General features: G+C 43.0%; 1 protein-coding gene across 1 annotated transcript in view; it reads left to right on the top strand.

Moving 5' to 3' along the window:
* The window catches only part of nr6a1a (nuclear receptor subfamily 6, group A, member 1a), a 117577-nt gene extending 105583 nt beyond the window's left edge, over positions 1-11994 (top strand). The window contains exons 5-11 of the mRNA XM_028577767.1: positions 82-137; positions 700-860; positions 3060-3290; positions 4702-4956; positions 9545-9666; positions 9785-9937; positions 11864-11994. Coding sequence (XP_028433568.1) covers positions 82-137; positions 700-860; positions 3060-3290; positions 4702-4956; positions 9545-9666; positions 9785-9937; positions 11864-11994 — 1109 coding nt within the window. The remainder of the gene's footprint in view (positions 1-81; positions 138-699; positions 861-3059; positions 3291-4701; positions 4957-9544; positions 9667-9784; positions 9938-11863) is intronic.
* The last annotated feature ends 9916 nt before the right edge of the window (positions 11995-21910 follow it).

The following is a 21910-nucleotide window of genomic DNA, read 5'->3' as shown; positions in this document are numbered from 1 at the left end:
CTTATCCTTAATCATGTTCTGCTTGTGGACCACATGTAGATTTCCTTTTTTTAATTTTTTAATTTCTTTTTTGTCACGCAGCAATCAGGGAGGATGGCATGCCAGGAGGGAGGAACAAAAGCATCGGGCCTGTTCAGGTAACGTACCGCCTTCCTGTTCAATACTCGCCAGAAATGTTGTTTTTGTGACACTCGCTGACTCGCTGAATTGAACCCCTGAGCCACGGATACAAGACGCACACATTTAACTGGCATGCTGATGCCTTTCAAAACAGCTTTTGTCCGTGTTTTTTTTGTTTTTCTTCTTCGCAGAGCGGCAAAGGATTCCTTTATTTGTGGTTGTGTGTGTATCAGCCAATCAAACACACTCATACACATATGCGTGCGTGCGCACACGCACACACACACACAGCCGTGTCCGAACATCGAACATGTAACACACATACACACATGCAAGCACACACACACTTCCGTGTCGGAACATTGAACATGTAACACGCACATACACACATGCAAGCACACACACACACACACACACGCAATATGATTGTGCGTCCTTGCTCTTCAACATTTGAGTGAAAAACAGTGTGGTGCTAGTGTATGTAATACAATGTAATGTAATAATGTGTGTGTGTGTGTGTGTGTGTGTGTGTGTGTGTGTGTGTGTGTGTGTGTGTGTGTGTGTGTGTGTGTGTTATAGATCACTGAGGAGGAGATAGAGCGGATCATGTCGGGCCAGGAGTTCAAGGAAGATGCCCCGGAGCACACCTGGGGCACCAACGGCGACAGTGACCACAGCTCTCCGAGCAACGGAGCCTCGGAGGGCAACCAGCCGTCGCCCGCCTCCACCCTGTCATCCAAGTGAGTCACTCGCCTCATCCACACAGCCGCCGCAGCACCAGGCACTCGCCTCACCGTTGAGATAATGAGCCGGCCCTGACAGTCTTAACACCTCGTTCCCATCTTAACCAGACTTTTAGTTAAAAGGTATTCATCAGCCGCAAAAAAATTCTGAATATGCCCATCTCCTCAGGCTCGGCTGATGATGGCGAACACAAAGAACTCGCTGCGCTATCTGCAATTCTTGCTGTGCAGATGAGCACAATGTCTATCTGCACTCGCCAAGGACAAATATTGTCTAGCTGCTCGCCTGGCTGTATTTATTTTAGTCTCGTTACGTATAAACATAAGGTTTATCACCACAGGATAGCTATTCAGAGGAATACTTGTTTTATCAAATGAAATGCGAGCAGAAATGAACAACACCAACCGAATGCCTGCGCAGTGCAGTAGGCATTAGTATGCAGGTACAAAATGAACTTAACTGCAAAGTTTTGTCTACAGTTTCTTAAACAAATACTGTATGCTAAGATTTGTAATGGCAAAGAGAGTGGAGCTCCACCATAAGGTCACAGGTTAGGAAGTTTAAAGGAACAGTCTGGATGTTAAGTACAGAGATGTATAGCTCTGGGATGGGTTTAGCCTACAGTAGCTTAGCACAAACACTGGACCCAGAATCTGATTCAGAAAAGGATTTATTGCCAAGCAAATAGCACCTATAAGGGATTTGCCTTGGTGGATGGTGCATACATAAAACACATTAAAAGGAAATAAACAGTACATCTAAAAGAAACGGTAGCATAAATAAACAAATATGTACAGTATAACTGTTTTAACAAAAAGAAAAGAAGGTTTAATGGTTTGGAAGAAGATGTGCAAAAATGTTGATGAATGTGCAAAAAGTTGAGAGGATAAAGTTTGTGTAAATGGGAAGGTATATAGTATATAGGATATAGGTTAACGTAACGTGTAGGGGGTAGGGGAATAATCATCTGACAGCTTCAGTTACTTTACACATTAAGATTTCGGCACACAAAACACACATAGTTTATAAAATCTGAGGTTTTAATATAAATGAAACTAGCCAACAATATAACGGCCTACAAGTCCAGCTGAAATGATTAAACCATTAAACACGCAACTGGTTGGATCCTTTACACTTAGTTAGTCAAGTGGAACTACGGTTTGCAAGGTGTTCTGGGGACTTTCTATAGTTCTGGTAGTGGAACAAAAGTTGCAGTTAGGTTTCATTTTTCAATTCCTTAAGCACCACAATTTAAAAAAAAAAAAAAAAAAAAAAAAAAAAAAAAAAAAATGTTCCTCTTCCATTGCATTGGTGTGGAGGCAGAAATCTCATAGACAGATATCTCCAAACCTACCGCTAGGGATATGCGAGAACAATATGTGTTTGAGTGACTTGGGGTGAGCTGACCCTTTAAAAAAAAATAATTGCACGAGATGTCAGTGTTTTGCTACTTTTATCACATGCTTTTATTTTGGAAGGCCATTTTATTCTGAGTCTAGTGTTTTGTATCTGTTAGGTTACATACAGTGGTGGAATGTACTGTAACTGAGTACATTTACTCAAGTACTTTACTTAAGTACAAATGTTGAGGTACTAGAGTCTTTTCTTTCTACTTCTACTGCGCAACATTTCAGAGAGAAATATTGTATTTTTTACTCCACTACATTCATCTGACAGCTTTAGTTACTTGTTACTTTACACATTAAGATTTCGGCACACAGAACACATGTAGTTTATAAAATCTGAGGTTTTATTATAAATGAAACTAGCCAACAATTTAACGGCCTACAAGTCCAGCTGCAAATGATTAGACCATTAAACTCACAACTGGTTGGATCCTTTCCCGTTTCTAAAATGGGAGGAATTCTGCATTGAGTACCTTTTTAGTACATTTTCCTGACGATACTTACATACTTTTACTTAACATTTTCAATGGCACGACTTTTACTTTTAAGAGAGTATTTTGACAGTGAAGTATTACTACTTTATGTATTTAAGTAAAGGATCTGAATACTTTTTCCACCGCTCAAACTACACTAGCCTTACTCTGTCCTGGACACAGATAAAACATCTTCTTATCTGACTCTGGGAAAGATGGTACCCGAGTGTGTTTCCCAAAATGTCCCATTATTCCTTTTTAATATAAACAAGTATGGCCAAGTGTGTGTAACCTTTGACCTTTTGTGTGCTTCCAGCCGCTCTGTGGAAATGAACGGCTACACGGCGGCCCTCAGGGACCAATACATCAACACCTCCATGTCCACACACTACCAGCTCCTGCCTCACCTGTTCAGCTACGCGGCCCAGTCCGGCCTGCTGGCCCCACAGCCCCGCAGCCTCTACCCACAGTCCCACCCACTGGTACTGCAGCTGGTGGCTGCTGAAGACCTGGCCCCCCTGGCAACCCCTATGCTCATAGAAGACGGGTGAGTCCATCCATACACAACTAACTACATATTCTAACTAGGGATAGTCCGATTATCAGGCAGGTGTAATTTCAAGTGTTAAGGTGTGTGTCCATTGTCAGCGTCATTTCAACGCTTCCCATTTATTGCTACGGGAGCAGCCGTGCAATGCATTCTGGTAGCGTCACGGGAGACTGAAGAAGATAGGCGTCGAGTCGCCCGCTCCTCATTTGCATAAAGTTGAATCCAGACAACTTTGTGTAAATGAGGAGCGGCCAGCACCAGAGCTGAAGATCTTTCGGGTTTGGTCTTAATCTCTCTCATTTTACACGGGCTCGGGCTTGCGCTCCGGGTTGCGCGGTAAAAGAGCGGTCAGGTGATGCGTTTTGGATTAGCGCGAAAATGGATGCTGAGGAGGTGAAACGGAGGCTGGCCTCTGGAGGACTTATTTTATTTCTTTGTTCCAACTTCCAAGTGGCCTATGGCCAGTCCTTCCAGAGAAATGCTTTTTTTTGTAATTGTTGTGGGCAAAAATCCTTGATAATGCGGCACGTTTTCTTAAAAAATGCGATGGAATATGCGGGATATTTATGCAATTTTATGCAATGAAATTGCGGGAACTTGCAAAAATTGCAGTCTGATGAAAAAGAGAAAAAAAAAAAGTGATTTCCCCCAACACCCTGCTTTTCGATGATGTTCACATCACTTCATAACGTTCCCATGGCAACAGGGGAAAATGGCTGCTCTTGTGTGAACATTTTTCAACTTTCTTCAGATATGACTTTTTTTGCAACGAAAGTGCGGTCCCCGCATAAATATGGGGACTTTGGCTGATTATGCATTGAATTATGCGATCGCATAATCATGTTTTTCTGGAGGGACTGTATAGCCTACGTTAGTCAGGCTGTAAACGGGTTCAGGCTTTTGAAAAGCTGTCAATCAAAATGCACTTGTCGGGCTCGGGCCAAATTCTGTCGGTCTCTGGCCTTGTCGGGCCTAACTTACAGCTCTAGCTGGCACGGATCGCCGGCCTCTCAAAAGAAACTTGTTTCGTTGTACTATTTTCGTAAAATAAGAGATTGTTTTCCAAAACAGCCACCATTTTGGTTGGTTTTAAAATCCGGGAGCAGACAGACCCACGTGAGGCGTTCGTCCAATCAGCTGCAGCTATCGCGTCTGTAGGAGGGTGTAGCCTGTTTTCTTGGCTTGTCAGTGGTCAGTGAAGAGAAACTGGTGGCAAACAACGCATATATGGACACGTACTATTAGTGTGGTGGAGTAACAACGTTGGCATGGTGACTTTAGCATTCAATATATCATCAATCAAATGACATCGTGGTAGTGGTCACGGCAAATCTGGTTTTACACAACAAGCCAATATTTTGGTCATGTATCCCTTCCCTATTCAAACAGGGTTTTTTGTGTGTCCCAGGTACAAAGTGACCCAGGTGGAGCTGTTTGCGCTGCTGTGCCGCCTGGCGGACGAGCTGCTCTTCCGCCAGATCTCCTGGATCAAGAAGCTGCCGTTCTTCTGCGAGCTCTCCATAGAGGACTACACCTGCCTGCTCAGCTCCACCTGGCAGGAGCTGATCCTGCTCTCCTGCCTCACCATCTACAGCGCTCAGATCTTCGGAGACCTGGCCGACGTCACCGCCAAGTACACGCCGTCTGACGACGAGCTGCAGGGGTGAGTGGAACGCTCTCGGAGAGGAAAGAGGGGTCCCAGAGTTCGGTTAGAGTAAAAATGTGTCTCTATATCGACGACATTTCATTTCCCGGGATCGCTCCCGTGCCACGGATGGTGCTGCTAAGAACTTGAAATGTAAAACTATTATCAGACCGGCCCTCGCGGCCTCAAAACACTACCGCCCACCGGGAAGAGCCCCAACTCTCCCGATTGCCAATCTGCTACTGGCCGCCCCAGTAGAATAGAGCTACTTTTGGTTGTTTTATTTCCCAGTTTATTGCCAGACCTAACAAGACCTAAGCACGACAATTAGTTTGTAACCATACAGCAAATTACACAGGCTAAAGTATGACTTCACTGGGGAATTTTAGCATTTTTTTTATTCTGGACCCTATTTTCCCATGCATTGGTGTCTTAAGTGACTGTGAACAGAAATATCTGAAATCTGTCCAGTATTGTGTGAGAATGTTGTGACCGGCAGCCGCGTACCGGGCTGCAATGTAATCATAAAGGGCAAATGCAAATTATTATTCCAAGTGTCTGAAAACATTATGGAAAGGATCCTTATACAGATAGACATTGGTCAATATTTGATTTGAGTTTTATTTTGTTTCTGTCGACTTTAAATGAAGTGTGTTTCATGATGGTAAAATTACTGTTTATTTAAATGGAGTTAGGGTTAGCGATTTTGGGGATGTATTATGTTAAAAACTTAAACAAAAAAGGAATAATAATATGAAGATGTCACTTGCAAAACAAGCACTTTTAGTGGACGTAAATTGAACGTTACATTGTGGCTTGTTCTTGCTTAATACTGTAACGGTTTCAAAAAAACTGTTGCTCCCATTCAACTCCAGGTTGAGAACAAGTCTCAGTTCTAATCCAAAACACTTTTTGTCAAATTCAGTGAATATCTTCTTAAGACTGTCTGTTCTATATGCGCGCTGGAAGAACATCTTGGGCCCCATCTTGTGTTTTTTGTTTTTGCTCGTTTAAGAGCGACGTAGTTGTCAATTTCCCGTCCAGCGCCCGCGTCATTAAAATAGCAAATGCACCTTCACCTTTCTTGGCGTCTTGCTATTTTGAGGCAGTGGGCAGCGATCTTGCCATTGACCAACAAAAACCTGGTCTAAAGTCAATAACGCAGCATTTCATTGTTATTTTAAAGCCTGCTTGACCTCATGGAGTTTTGGTGGCATAGTGCTCGTGCCATATATGATCTGCTTGCGTGCACTTCACGCACGAGCAGATCAGTTTCTTCTCCTGAAAATCTCTCCTTCCTGCTCAGCAAATCCGCCATCATAATAGCAATGCGCCAAGGTACAAACGCGCCTGGCTTTTAAAGGGAATGGGAGATGACACTCTGATTGGTTTATTGCATGTTACACCCAAAAGACACCTGTGAATTAATGAAGACTCTAAGTACAACCCTTTTGCACCATGCGCCTGGCGCACGGGCCCTTTTTTCCGCCGTTAAACCAGCAATCCACGCCGTCCACCACCAGTGGATTCTTCCACGCCCTAAATGCACCTGCGCCAGGCGCTTCCCGCCGTGCACTTAGATCCTTACAACGGGGCCCCTTGTGTTGCACATGCACAGCCCAGGCTCTGTAAATGGGAAATAAACACAACAATAATACGTTAGTGCTCGTGCACACGGCAGGGGAAAGGCTATGATGTATAAAGAGAAAGGCAGTGGGAGTGAGAGGGCTGGAAAATCTGGCACGGGCTCTGAAGGTATTTGTTTGGGTGTTGGGTTCAAATATCAACAATCTTTCTTTAGAATTGCAGACTGCACCTAATGCTGCGCCGATAAGTATTTTCTTTAAACAAGAACTGTAATGTGAAAGGAGTCGCTGATTACCTCAACTAAATGGAGCGTTTCAGCATCTGCTTGTTGTTTGCTTTTAGGCACCAAAGTATATATTTTTTTTGTTTAATTTTACTTTACAGCAACAAATATAATGAAAGAAACCAAGATAAAATGCACAAGGATAGACGAAGAGCAGCAGGGTGACATACAGAACTTAACATAACACCTGCATGAAACAAAACAAACAGGGGTTAAAGTATAGTCATAATAATGTTTTTAACAATAATATCATGCAGTTATCATGATTGAATTTAGTGCAATAACTGAATGTTTCAGGGAATCTGGAGCCCATAGCAGAGCTAAAAATCTGCTATGTTGCTGGGTGTGTAAATGGGCAACTGTAAGCTAACTTGGTCATAGCAATATAATAAGTTTATAATAAGCCAATATTGTTTTTGCAGCTTGCTCCACTGTCTACGCTCATTTTTCAAAATACTTGTATGTTATTCCAATGGTAAGTGGTAGGCCAAACTCAGGCCTTTACAGGCCCAGAGGACTAGGGCACAGGGGGATTTTTACAGGAGGTACAAAACGGTACAGAATCAAAGCTCAAAAGAGGTTTTCTTAACCCAAAATAATACAACTGTACATCAGAAAAATATTATTTATTTAATTAGATGCTCACAATGTTCCAAGCAATATGTGGGGGAATCGGGGAACTCTTTATTGACCAGATTTACCCAGCACAGGTACAATATCAACAGACAAAAAAATCTACACATCCCCTTAGTCCAACACTTTGTGGACCAACCTCAGGGCCACCATTCTGGAGTCCAATCCAGCATGGTCGGTCCAGCAACGTAGGAGAATGGAGAGGTCTTGGATCCCAAAGCTGGGCACACACCTGCCCAACGGCCTAAATGAGAGATAGGATAGGGGGGAATTAGTCTAAAGTCCATGGTTCGTGCTTCAAAATTATTAGCCAAAACATATACAACTCCCAAATAGTATAATATGTGGAACTGCTTAGACAATGCTTTGGGAAAGATGTTACAGATGGCACTGTAAGCACCCAGGGGAATGTTCTGAGAATATGGGACCTGACCAGAGTGAATGAAGAAAACAATCGATGGAACTCCCCAAGGCCATGGCAATAACATGTTGGGATTCATAATTTAGGTGGTGTGCTCCCCTTTAAGTGGCCAGAAACCGAAACGGTTAATAATGCTTTAGTCAATATCGACGACGTTTCATTAACTGTATTGCTCCGTTGCCGCCGGAGGTTCCGTCTGATGTCCCTCACCTTTCATTTTCTTTGTGTTGGCATTCTAAACTCTGGTGGATTCATGAGGACTGTGGTTAACTGTTCCTCAGATCTCTGCAGCTAGCTAGACTATCTGTCCAATCGCAGTTTTCTGTTGCACGACTAAAACAACTTTTGAACGTACACATGTTCCACCAAAACAAGTTCCTTCCCAAGGCAGGGGCAACGTTGCTCCGTCTGGCGCTTAGTGCCGCCCAAGACGATTGTGATTGGTTGAACGAAATGCCAATAAACCAGAGCACGTTCATCTCCCATCCCGGAATGCCGCGTGGACTAGCCAGACCTTCCTCCGCAGCTCTGTGGAGGAAGGTCTGGCAATGAGAGACTAATAATGCCTTCATCCAGATGTTTGTGAGCTGACGAACATGATCTACAATACATCAGCACAACAGTGAGGTAGCTAGCCACATAAATATGTCCCACATCTACAGTACATTTACATAGACTGAAGAAATGACCCTCATTCATATGCGTTAATGGTCTCACCTACAGTGACTCATATAGACTCCTACGTCTCTTTTGTGGAGGCTATCACACCATTAATATACACAAGATATTAAAGGCTAGATTTAGCCTCTGGGAGCATTGCCAATTCAATATTTCACTATGATGAAAGTTGGATATCAGGAATTAAATGTTCCCCACTGCAACGATAATCCTCTCGAATGGCGAGACGTTCCGCTCTGTGAGCTGAGCATCTCCCAAAGTTTGATATTTTTTCCTTATCGCAGCAGGGAAGATATTGTTGTTGGATGAGGGCCAGCGTGGTGGTCCGTGAACGGGAGGCCTCCTCAGGACAGAGCTGTGGCTAGCACCGTCTGGCATATGAAATACACACATGTCCCACGCTAGGTAGAAAAGGATGTGTGGGGGGTTTGGAATTATCTGACCTCATGACACTGATTCTCCTAATATACGGTGCTGTTCTGCTGCCTCGGTCAATTTGCCTGTAGTTTAGGGTTGGACATCTGATTTACAGTGGCAGCACTGAAGTTTGCGAGAGAGATTGGGACTGTGAGAGCCAGAAAGACAGGAAACGGAGCTTTGATGAGTGGATTTACACGTTGTGAATCTTTCTTCAAAAAGCTGTGGGATTAGTGAGACGTTTTGTTAAACCACTTTCAGTAGATCTGACGTATTCCCTCCCTAATTTTTGCCTTGTTCGTCGAAGCATAGAAGCTTTAAGATAATGGGGCTTGAGGGATTTAATGTCTTTTGACAGTAGATTTTAATGTGAACATGTGGACCGTAAACCTGCTAAAGCTAAAGAGTCCATCTTCTGTTTTGTTTGGAGAACGGCTTTAAAAAACGTGCGATATTGCCGTAATCCAGCTGCCGTGCAAGGTAACCGTTGAACAAGTGTGCCTAATAAAGTGGCCAGTGAGTGTATACCTTATCCACCACTTCATTTTCCCAGCGTCATTTGACAAGTCTGTGTCTGACTCCCTCAGCTTCAGCGAGGACGGCATGGAGGTGATGGAGAGGTTGATATATCTGTTCCGCAAGTTTCACCAGTTGAAGATCAGCAACGAGGAGTACGCCTGTATGAAAGCCATCAACTTCCTCAACCAAGGTAATGCTGCAAGCTCCGCCATTAGGGAGATCGAGTTTTTCTTAACCACCCCCCCCCCCCAACCCTCAAATACAGTATTCTCCACGTGACTCTCTCCGTTCGTTTCCTAACTCTGCAGATATCAGAGGATTGTCCAACATCTCCCAGCTGGAGCAGCTGAACAAGCGCTACTGGTATGTGTGTCAGGACTACGCTGAATATAAGTACCCGCACCAGCCCAAACGCTTCCCTGAGATCATGATGTGTCTCCCGGAGATCCGCTGCATCGCAGGTAAGGCCTCGGAGTACCGTATGTTACAGCGGTCAGTAGTAACTCTTGTCTGTTGTATGGTGTCATGAACATCGCTGCCGTTAGATCTTTCAAATACTAGTAAGAATTAGGGGTGGGAATCACCAGAGGCCTCACGATACCATATCATCACGATACTACAATTTATTACCTTTTTTTCCAACTTTTCCCAATTTCAAATGATGTCCCCAAAAGGAAACTTTGTCGACATCTGTTTTATCTAAAAAGATACATTTCTCTGTTTGTTCGTATGACTTCAATTGTATTGCTGCAAAATGGGATTGTCAAGCGGACAGACTGACCAACACATATATAATAAAAGATCGATACTTGACGTCTGTGTATCGATACAGTATTGCCACGGAAAATACTGCGATACTATGCTGTATTGAATTTTTTATTTTTTTTTCCCCACCCCTAGTAAGAATGCTATGGTTCTTAAAGGACAAATCCGGCGCAAAATGAACCTAGGGGTTAATAACACGTGTACCGGGTTTGACCGTTCTCTGGGATTTGTTTTCACGCTAATCGAACCTGACCAGTTTTAGGGCAAACCGCTAATTAGCTTATAACGCTAGGCGCCATCTAGGGAAAACAGTCACGACCAGTCGAACGACGAACGACGTTTTTGGGCTATGTTACTGGTTGCACGGCGTTCGTCGTTCGACTGGTCGTGACTGTTTTCCCAAGATGGCGCCTGCCTGTATACGTGAATGCTACTGTCTTTCTAAACTATCTTTTTAATAAACTGTCTGTACACTTAACAAGTTCTCAATGCTTCGGTTTACATGTAGGGACCCTCATGATGCTACCATGGAAGTGTGGTGCTATTTTGAGCCTTGTTAGCAGTATAGAAATAGCAATTTCTTTTTACTTTACCAGTGCCCCGACGACTAGCTTTATAAGCTAATTAGCGGTTTGCGCTAAAACTGGTCACATTCGATTAGCATGAAAACATATCCCAGAGGACGGTTGACTCGGTACACATGTGTTATTAACCCCTAGGTTCATTTTGCGACGGATTTGTCCTTGGTATTCCTCTTTTACCAATTCATTTTGTATCGGGGCTTTTGTGCAATATTACATAGCCAAAGAAATGGCTATTTGGCTCCAGCAGTCCGCCCATGACCGGAGAGAGCAAGGCCTTAATTTTAGATTAGAGATGCTATTTATTTCTAACATAATTTGTTTTGGAAGTACTTAGTAACAGAGCCTCCCTATTTTTCTGATCTGCTCCCATTTTAATTTGCAGTTCATGATGTTTGATGTCAATGCCAAACTTCCTCCATGGTTACCTGTTACTTTGATAAATTCCGTATAACATTTCCATAGAGTCGCACCCATGACTCTGAGTTTACATATTCAAAGGACACATTCACTAATGCATTTGAATTCCTTTTTATTTATTTATTTTTTTTGTGTGTGTTTCGGTCTATGAAACTCCCTGTCCTGATTGGCTTTTAATGTGACAAAACATGTGCAGGAAGTGTTGAGTTGAGCAATATTACAAAACTTCATTTAACATTTATTTACTATTTTGATCCTGTAGAACCTACAGACTCGGGTGGACTCGCTTTACAGTTTGTTCTCAAAAGAGATTTGAGGAATTTCAAAAAGCGGAAATCAACGTTTCAGCTCCAGCGCCAAATTATCTCTTCACACATTGCTCTGGAAAAAATGTGGGCGTCACTATACGGGAAGCTGAGTTTGATCTGGGAATTTTGATACGTAACACATGGGGATCAGTTATACCTTTTTTTTTTTTTTTTTTTTTTTTTTTTTTTTTTAAAAAGGTCAATTTAAGAAGATATGTGAAAATGCTCTTAGGCCTCAGAGGGTTAAGTTATTATTATTATTATTATTATTATTATTATTATTATTATTAAACTAACCCTACCTTATTTGCAGGGAAGCTTGTGAATGTCCCTTTGGAGCAGCTCCCACTCTTGTTCAAAGCAGTCTTGCACTCCTGCAAATCCAGCCTGACCAGCTACAGGACCGGCCCGTCGCCCTGCGTGACCACCTCCTCCGGAAACTAGACCGACCCCCCGAGGGACTGGTCTCCCCTCTTGTGAATGTGACAAGCAGCTAGTTTGTTTTTTGTACCTTTTTTTTTTCCTTTATATATTTATTACACGACAGAGCTGAATGTATGCTGATTTACACTGTGCACATGCTTCTGTACAAAACAAATGCTCGTAGATGCATTGGTCTTTGGAGTTTACAAGTGTGTATCCAGTTTGCTCAATGTGTCAGTGTTGCTATTGTTAGAGCTAGACTTTAAAAGAGTTTATTTTATTCAGACGGGGGTGGGGTGGGGTGGAGGGGGGTGGAGGGGGGTGGCGGGCGAATAGACACATGTGACTACCTCAGGAAAATGTTGTTGCTATTTTCGGGTACTTTTTTTTTTTTTTTTTTTTTTTTTTTTTTTTTCCCTGTCTGTTAAAATGAAGAGTTGCCCAGTCCAAAACCAAATCCCTTTGGATGTTTTGGCACCTCAATCAGACACTGAATGTTCAAAGGAGCTGCATGAATCAAAGGTTGAAAAAAAAAGGTGTTTTTGTTACACTGAAAATGCAAAAAGTATTCAGCAAAAATGGAGCTACTTTATCTGCATGGATTCTCAGACATCCTGCTTACGGGAGGCAGTCTTGTCAATTTAACATTCCGTGGGTTAAGGTGACCGTTGTTGGATCTATGGGATCTTCATTGGGGGGAGGGTGGGGGGTGAAAATGGAGCATACGGGTATTTTCTACAATCATAGACCGGGGATCTAAGGCTTTATTGCAGGGGAAAGGGATAGCTAGGTTCGCTGTTCGTTTTATTGTTTTTCTTTTTCGACCAAAGTGTTATGCAATGCTTTTTTTCAAACACCCAATGATGGGTAGGGAGCTGATAGCTCCACAAAAAAAAAAAAAAGATTTCTTATCCATGAAGGATCAGGATAGGAAATTAATCAATGAGGGGAGAACCCTCTGCTGGACAGACGAGTATGTTGCCGGATTTCATTCTAAATGCTGCTAAACATGCACCTCTTGCATGCATCTCTTGTGCACACACATATATGCATAGAGCAGATGTGATGAGTTATTTGAAATTTTTTTCCTCTGCTTCTTGTCAGATGGCTCAATTTTTTTTGGGCACTGCTGCCTTCAGTGCCAGGAACTATATCACCATCGGAATAAATTAGAAGAAAAAAAGATGTCACTTTAGCCTGCTTTCAACACACTTTTGGTTTAACAAATCTTGCAGTTCTTTTTTTTTTTTTTTTCTTTCAATTCATTCCGAGCAAAACCAAAAGCCAGAAAAGATGACGCTTGGTGTTTTTGAACAGCGAGACATCTTCACGGGTCTGGAAAAAAATAAATAAAAATGTATACGGTACCTTAACTACTAGAACTAAAATAGAACGGACAACAACTAGCTTCGGTTAGCTTATCCAGCATCAGACCAGTCGGGGAAACCCCCGGATTACAAAACCAATCGGTCCATTCAAAAGTTCCACTGGCCAGATCATGCCAGTTTTAGACGAACTTACTTAGACTGTTTTCAGGTCTTGTCAGGTCCAATCAAAAGTTTGCACAGACCCAAGACCAGCAGCAGTCAGTCAGTAAGTTCTCAGACCCAAGGGGTCACTAGACAGTGTGGACCTGAGACTTGGTTCTAGTTCTGGTCCTCAGGGTTCAACTGGACAAGGTTGGCCAAAAAAAGCCTAACAAATGGGTAATGGCTATTTTAAAGTTATAATTTCAAAGGATGGATACAGTGTGATTGATCCAGGCCACGTCTCAACGCATCCAGTTTATCAGTGTTTTTTGCCTTCCTGACAGCGCTGCCTGGAAGGCACCGTTGGGAGGCACTGGTTATGGTGATGGTTATGGTTAGGGTTAGGGTTAAGGTTAGGGTTAGGTGCCTTGAAGGCAGCGGTCGCAGCGCTGCCTGGAAGGAGCAGTTGGGGGCAAAAAACACCATCGAGCACGCATCCACGCTAGGTTTAGAGAATTTGAGTGACTTACCTCCGGCTTGCATACATACCCTCTGTGACAGATGTGCACACTGTCATAGAAAAAAGCCATAGAAAATGGTCTTTATTTTTGAAGTATGAGATGATCATTTCAAAACCGCTTGAAGTGTCTTCTTGGATTCCTCGAGTTACTTTTTTCTTTTTCTCCCTCCGCCGTCGTACGAACGACTTGACATGCAGTCCTTGCAACAACTCCTTTTTTTTTTTTTTTTTTTTTTTTTTTTGCACACGACGGTGAGGTTTCGGAGAGCTTGACCTTTGACCTCGGGCCACTGCCTCACCCAGTGTGTTCCTCTCCCTCAGGTCCCTGCCGGCCTGAATCTTAACAGGGTAAAGTGAGTGTTATGTGTTGCATTCGGGAGTAACTCAGTGACCACGCTGATGTACTTGTGGTATTAGTAGAAGTAGTTTTCAGGACATTGTAGGTCCTCTGTAGGAAAGTGGTTTGTTTTTTTTCTCCCCACCCCCCCCCGAAAGTCATTCAGTGAAAGTGGGTGTAGTTTTGAAGACGGGACACGCAGGGTGGATTTTTCTCTCGCCATCGGGGACGGGACGGAGTGAATGTCGCGCCGTCTGTCCCCCGTTTCCGTCCACCTCTCCGTGCGCGCGGCCTTAACAACAGCGGTGTTCTTTTTTTCAAATGTTTCAGTTAGCCTCTTCTCATCTTTTGATTTCTATACATTTTCACGTACCTTTTGTTGTTATGATGTGAAATTTTTTTGTTGTTGTTGGTTTTCACGTATACATTGTCTTTTTTTTTCTTTTTCTTTTTTTTGAGAGTGAAGACAACTTTGAATTAATTCTTGACTTTTTGTTTAGTTTTTTTGGACATGATTTTAATTAACTCATTCCCTTGTCCACCATGGTTTATTTAAAAAAAAAAAAAAAAAAAAAAAAAAAAAAAAAAATTAGTATTACTTTGGGGGATGTCAGCCACGTTTTATATGGACAATACTGACGTCTGTCTTGGGAGCCTTTTTATGTATTATTTGAATCATTTTACAATGATAGTGTGATGTTTTGGAGCCGTCTGTGGTTCCAAGCCTGAATGAAATTACACTTGTTTTCCACCACAAGGATTCTCAGAGCAGCTAAGATGGCTTTTGTGGAGACTCTCCGTTTCGTAAAACGTGCATCACTAAATCACACAGGCATCTGAGGTTAAAGGGCAATTTCACCCCCAAAAAAAAAAAAAAAAAAAAATACATTTATATTCTCACTGTCCTCTAGTGGTAAGGTTTTGGTTTCTATTTGTCTCTGAGATTTCTGCCACCACTACCCCCCCCCAAAAACAAGGGAGGGTTGACTGGAATTTAGTTTGCTATGGGATGGAGGCAAATCCTTTTAGAGACCCAAAGCCTCTTTTTTTTTTTTTAAAAGCCAAGCAGATAAAACCACAACTGTCTGAACAGCCGGATAGAACAACAGGTGGTAAGTAAGACAATGTTTTTTTTTTTTTTTTTTTTTTTCGTGAACTGACCCTTAAAACCACACAATCTCAGGGATATGTACTTTTATGTATCAGAAGTCTGAGTGATGTGATGTATCTTTTAAAAAGGAAAATCCCCCCTCCCCCCCTCCTAAAATCCTTAATACCACTAATGACAAACGGCTACAATTTAGTTTTATAGTAGATTTGTTTTTGCACAAAAAAACACATCTAAATAAATATCAGGTATTGAGTGTCAGAATATAGAAGCAAAGGCTTATTTTTTTATTTTTCTAGAGCTGCCGTTTTGCACTGCTGTTTAACAATCCCACCTATCTGTCCAGAAAGAGTCTGGGAGGGGGGGGAATACTTCCAGCTGTAGCACACGTAGAAGAGAAATAGCAGGGTGGTCGACAAAGTCGTGTCATCTCAAAGTAACTGCAGGAATGCTGTGAACATCACAGACTGCCGAGATCTGACAGTGGAAGAGGATCTGAGGGGGGGGATTTGTCCTTTTTAATGTAGCAGCAAAATGATATGGATACTGGCCGCTGCCCAGCAACATAAAAATAAAACCACGGCTACCTTACTGCCACCGCTCTGACTTCCTACTACTTCCTGTCATATTTTGATACGCGTGCTGATGAAAGTGTTCTTTTTCTTTTTTTTTCTTTTTTGCAGACAAGGGATCTGACATTTGCAATGTCTGTACTAAAACTACCTCTTTATTTGTCAATGTGTTGCTTTCGTTCAATTCTTTTTTTTTTTTGTCTTATTTATTGGTTTCATTGCACCAATGTTCTGTTATTTTTTGTCTTTTACTTCACTCAGTGACCTCTCAGATTTCTAACTGATACATGGGTTGTTTTTTTTATTATCTTTTTTTTTAAATGCATAAAAAAAAACATGTTGCCTCATAACCCTCTCTACCTCAGACTTGCCTGCTGTCGGCAGCTTTTTATTTTTCTCTGACCTCCGGCTGTACAGCATGTTACACACTGTTAACACTCTTGATCGCTCGTTTTCAGGGAACCTCTTTCCTCCTCCTCCTCCTCCTCCTCTGCTTTTGTTTGTGGCTTGGTTTCATGTTAAATTAGCGTCTGATTTATTTAAAAAAAAATGTTTGTCTTTACTTCACTTTTGCCCTGTTATCATCATCATCACCAACGATGAAAGAATGTCACTGACAATGTCAGCGTACTGATTAAGCATTCACGTGATGCATTCTCGCTGCAGTGCTTTATTTCCCCTGTGTTTTTTTTTTTTTTTTTTCTTCTCAGAGTGCGTCTTGTTATCTTGTGAATGGCAGTTTGTTGTGCACACTATATTCACCACATCGTGATATGACAGTGTTTTTTCCCCATTTGGTCCATCCATATCGGACGCTCGGGATTGATTATCAATTGAGAGAGCGTAATTTGGTCAGTCTGACCTCTCCTTGTGCATGCTTTTCGCTCCCTTGCGTGACCCTGACACTGTTACACGCGACCACAGATTGGCTGATGCGGTGTTATCGCTGGGGTGGAACTCATATGGCTTGTTGGATAGAAGCTGCCGGCCTTTAGTTACTGATATGGAACGCCGTGTAGCCCAACAACAGGGAAAATCTTGGATATAGTTTATCTTTTAACCCTTGTGTTGTCTTCATGTCGACCATGAACTTGTTGTCCTTCCGGGTCATTTTGTTTTTGCCGCTTTTTCCAAATCTTTTGTCAAGACTTTTGTTTTTTATTCATGGTCAATAAACCTTATTTAAATAACATAAATCCATAATTTTATATCCCCTGCAATGATGTATTATTATGTCTAATACAGGTGTGTCAAACTCAATTTCAATAAGGGCCAGACTGTAAAATGAGAATCACGTCAAGGGCCAGACATGTAGAGTTAACAGACATGCTTTTATTTAAGAGAAAAAGTCAAATATGTTGACTGTATTGTTGCATGTCTCATATAGCTTTCTCACTTACAGTTTGGCCCTGTAAAAGTCGGAAAAAAAGGTCCTTAGCCATTATAGGATAACGTGAATGGAAAAAACATTGATAAAAGTGTCAAAAGCGCCGGGGGACGACAAATGTTGAAAGAAAGGAACAAAAACATAGAGGAAAAAAAAAATAAGTCACCAAAGGCCCACCTGAAGGCCCATCTAGTTTTTTTAATCTATTGTGAACCTAAATTGATATGCGGGTCTTGAGTTTGACACATGTGGTCTACTAGTTAAGATCAGAGGATGTTGAGTGGATCCCAGATTGCGTTTAGTCAGGATATTGTTTTTTAACACCATTTAATTTTTTCTTTTTTTTTTCTTCAAATGCTATAAAATCATATAAAAAAACTAAAATTCAATGGAAGTTATTATTTCTACCTGGGAAGAATGTTGTATGGCTTCCATACAACATACATCCATGCATCCATTTTTTGGGGGCAATTTGGTTGAAAGAGAACCACATTTCTGATGAACTTTGGAAATGAGTGAAATTTGACCCGAGGATAACACAGGGGTTAAACTGACATCCTGTCTTATTTGCCTACTTGCGAAAATAAGATCTAGGCTGTAAAGAAAGTAGAATTTTCAAGGTTTAGCCAGGTTTTGCACAGTTCTTCTATAATAAAAAAAGCCAGTACAGGCAAACCAACATCCAACATATGTGTCCAACCCTAGCACTGTAACACCGTTAGGACCCTGGGAAGATAAGATCTGGAGCACACGGTTATATTTCACATGAATTAGAAACGTTAATAAGTTGCAGCAGGAATGTTTAGCTGCTGCACATTAATAAAAGCCCCTACCATAACCGTGTGGTCCAGATCGCATCTTTTCCGCATCCTGCCACAGCTGTCCCGTCCGTTGAGTTCAATAACAACCGCCAAAGGCGCCTAACCAAGGGTCCGTATTTTACGTGACGGGAGTGAGAATGTGTTTACAGGATTAGAAGAGTTTAGAGGGTGAAGCCAAAGAATCTTGACATATCAGGGAAGAAATCGATTTGTACACACCGTCATCAGACAATTGAAATGTTGTTGGGTTTTTTTTCTCTTCAGAAATCTCTTGTCTGCTCTTGTTACTTCAACTACCTGTGAAGACTGTGATCCGTTACGTGTTAAAAGCATGTTTAGAAATGTTTTAGGGCTTGAAACCAAATAAATGTGAACGTTATGCAAGTGTACAACGGACTCGCTTCCATTTTTCTGCCCCGTCTTTCACTTTCATACGCACACTGTGAACCCTTTTGATGTAAATTTACATTTACAACATCACAGTAGCTTACTGTTTTAATGTTATACAGGATCATACTGTAGAGAAAGTATTACAACACCTGCAAATGTTACAGATTACAGGTCTTTACTGTTAATACCAATGCCATCCATCCATCCATCTTCGTCCGCTTATCCGGTATCGGGTCGCGGGGGGAGCAGCTCCAGCAGGGGTCCCCAAACTACCCTTTCCCGAGCAACATTAACCAGCTCCGACTGGGGGATCCCGAGGCGTTCCCAGGCCAGGTGGGAGATATAATCCCTCCACCTAGTCCTGGGTCTTCCCCGAGGCCTCCTCCCAGCTGGACGTGCCTGGAACACCTCCCTAGGGAGGCGCCCAGGGGGCATCCTTACCAGATGCCCGAACCACCTCAACTGGCTCCTTTCGACGCGACGGAGCAGCGGCTCTACTCCGAGCTCCTCACGGATGACTGAGCTTCTCACCCTATCTCTAAGGGAGACCCCAGCCACCCTCCTGAGGAAACCCATTTTGGCCACTTGTACCCTGGATCTCGTTCTTTCGGTCATGGCCATAGGTGAGGGTAGGAATGAAAACTGACCGGTAGATCGAGAGCTTTGCCTTCTGGCTCAGCTCTCTTTTCGTCACAACGGTGCGATAGATTGAATGTAATATCGCACCCGCTGCACCGATTCTCCGACCAATCTCCCGCTCCATTGTCCCCACACTCGCGAACAAAACCCCAAGGTACTTGAACTCCTTCACTTGGGGAAAGGACTCATTCCCTACCTGGACTACCTGGACCTACCTGGACTTCTCCATGTCTTCTCCAAACTTCTCCCACACCCGCTGCTTTGCCTCTTTCACGGCAGAGGCTGCATCCCTTCGGGCCCTTCGGTACCCTGCAACTGCCTCCGGAGTCCTCTGGGATAACATATCCCGGAAAGACTCCTTCTTCAGTCGGACGGCTTCCCTGACCACCGGTGTCCACCACGGTGTTCGTGGGTTACCGCCCCTTGAGGCACCTAAGACCCTAAGACCACAGCTCCTCGTCGCAGCTTCAGCAAGGGAAACTTTGAACATTGTCCACTCGGGTTCAATGCCCCCAGCCTCCACAGGGATGCACGAAAGCTCCGCCGGAGGTGTGAGTTGAAAGTCTGTCGGACAGGGGCCTCCTCCAGACGTTCCCAATTTACCCGCACTACCCGTTTGGGCTTACCAGGTCTGTCCAGAGTCTTCCCCCACCCCCTGACCCAACTCACCACCAGATGGTGATCAGTTGACAGCTCCGCCCCTCTCTTCACCCGAGTGTCCAAAACATATGGCCTCAGATCAGATGAAACGATTATAAAATCGATCATTGACCTTTGGCCTAGGATGCTCTGGTACTACGTACACTTATGAGCATCCCTATGTTCGAACATGGTGTTCGTTATAGACAATCCATGACTAGCACAGAAGTCCAACAACAAACAACCACTCTGGTTTAGATCAGGGAGGCCGTTCCTCCCAATCACGCCTCTCCATGTGTCTCCATCATTGCCCACATGCGCGCTGAAGTCCCCCAGCAGAACAATGGAGTCCCCCACTGGAGCCCCATGCAGGACTCCAGTCAAAGTCTCCAAGAAGGCCGAATACTCCGAACTCTTGTTTGGTGCATATGCACAAACAACAGTCAGAGTTTTCCCCCCCACAACCCGCAGGCGTAGGGAGGCGACCCTCTCGTCCACCGGGGTAAACTCCAACGTAGCGGCGCTCAGCCGGGGGCTTGTGAGTATCCCCACACCCGCCCGGCGCCTCACACCCTGGGCAACTCCGGAGAAGAAAAGAGTCCAACCCCTATCCAGGAGTATGGTTCCAGAACCGAGACTGTGCGTAGAGGTAAGCCCCACCAGATCTAACCGGTAGCGCTCCACCTCCCGCACCAGTTCCGGCTCCTTCCCCCACAGAGAGGTGACGTTCCACGTCCCCAGAGCCATATCAATGCATCTTGGGAAAATACAGGAAAAGGTGGGAATTACCCTGCTGCCAGTATATTACTTTAAATTCAAATAATACAGTAAGAAACTGTCTATTTACAGTATATCTTAAAATTTAAAAATGGTATGCTTACTGTAAATAAGCAGGCATGCTGCCAGTATATTACTGTAAATTTACAGTGAAGTTTTACAGTGCAGCGATAAGGTGACCATAGAAACGGATGCTGGTCTATTTAGTCAGGGATGCTGAGCAGTTTATTTTGCACAATAAAATCATGGCAACAGTAACACAAGGAAATAAAATAAAGATTGTGCATGTGAGAGGAAGAAAAAGACACTGGCTTTCGCGTTTTGTATCACTTCGTTGGTAACTATGTAATTTTTCCAAGTGGTGTTGCTGTAGCTTGCTGTCTAAGATGGCGGCCATTCTACACGGTAAATGCTACATCAGATCAGCTGGACGTGATGACCTAGTAAGGTTTAGGCATGAGGAGTGGAGATTGGTTAGGCTAAGAATTGCACAGTATGCCAATCAGAGGCAGAATAAGGCAAAAATAAGGCGGGCCATGAGGCACGTCCTGTGACGTCAACACGTCTAGCAGATCCGATCTAGCATCTTCGGTTCTACACATGCGCAACTCTCATCGTGTATTGACAGGCATGTCTTGTATCATAACTGCGTACGTCAGCATTAGACTGAAAAAGTACTACACAAGGCATCGAAATGGAGTTTTTTAAATAAAAACACGTTTGGTATTTATTTATATTAAAGATTGACAGAATGTTGAACATGTTGGTAACTAGGCCGAGTGTATAGAGCTTAAAGCTGCGTGGAACAGAGTTTGGTAGTGTTTGTCCCTGACCTGGTCTGCAAACTCCAATCACTTTTTCATGGTAAGATAGTATAATGTAATTAACCCTGCCAAATTGACTGTCACGGCAACAACAACACACTGCTGTATAAAATTATTTAAAGAACCATAAACAAATAATTGTTAATATAGTGGGCGGCAGTACATTTACTCAAGTACTGTACTTAAGTCCAAATGTTGTGGTACTTGTACTTTACTAGTCTTTTCTTCATGCCACTTTCTACTTCTACTCCACTACATTTCAGAGAGAAATATTGTACTTTTTACTCCATTACATTCATCTGACAGCTTAAAGCTATAGTGCGTAGTGTCTGTCGCACACATGAGGAATTCTAAGTAATGACAACAACACTGTCAGCGCATCCAAATGATACAAGCCTTCAGTGATCGTGCATGCGCCCCCACCACACCACACAGTTGCTAATAGCCAAGGAGG

The sequence above is a fragment of the Perca flavescens genome, chromosome 5, assembly GCF_004354835.1.
Source record: "Perca flavescens isolate YP-PL-M2 chromosome 5, PFLA_1.0, whole genome shotgun sequence".
Lineage (NCBI taxonomy): Eukaryota > Metazoa > Chordata > Actinopteri > Perciformes > Percidae > Perca > Perca flavescens.
The sequence above is the reverse complement of the archived record's forward strand: the minus strand, read 5'-3'. Positions and strand labels throughout refer to the sequence as shown.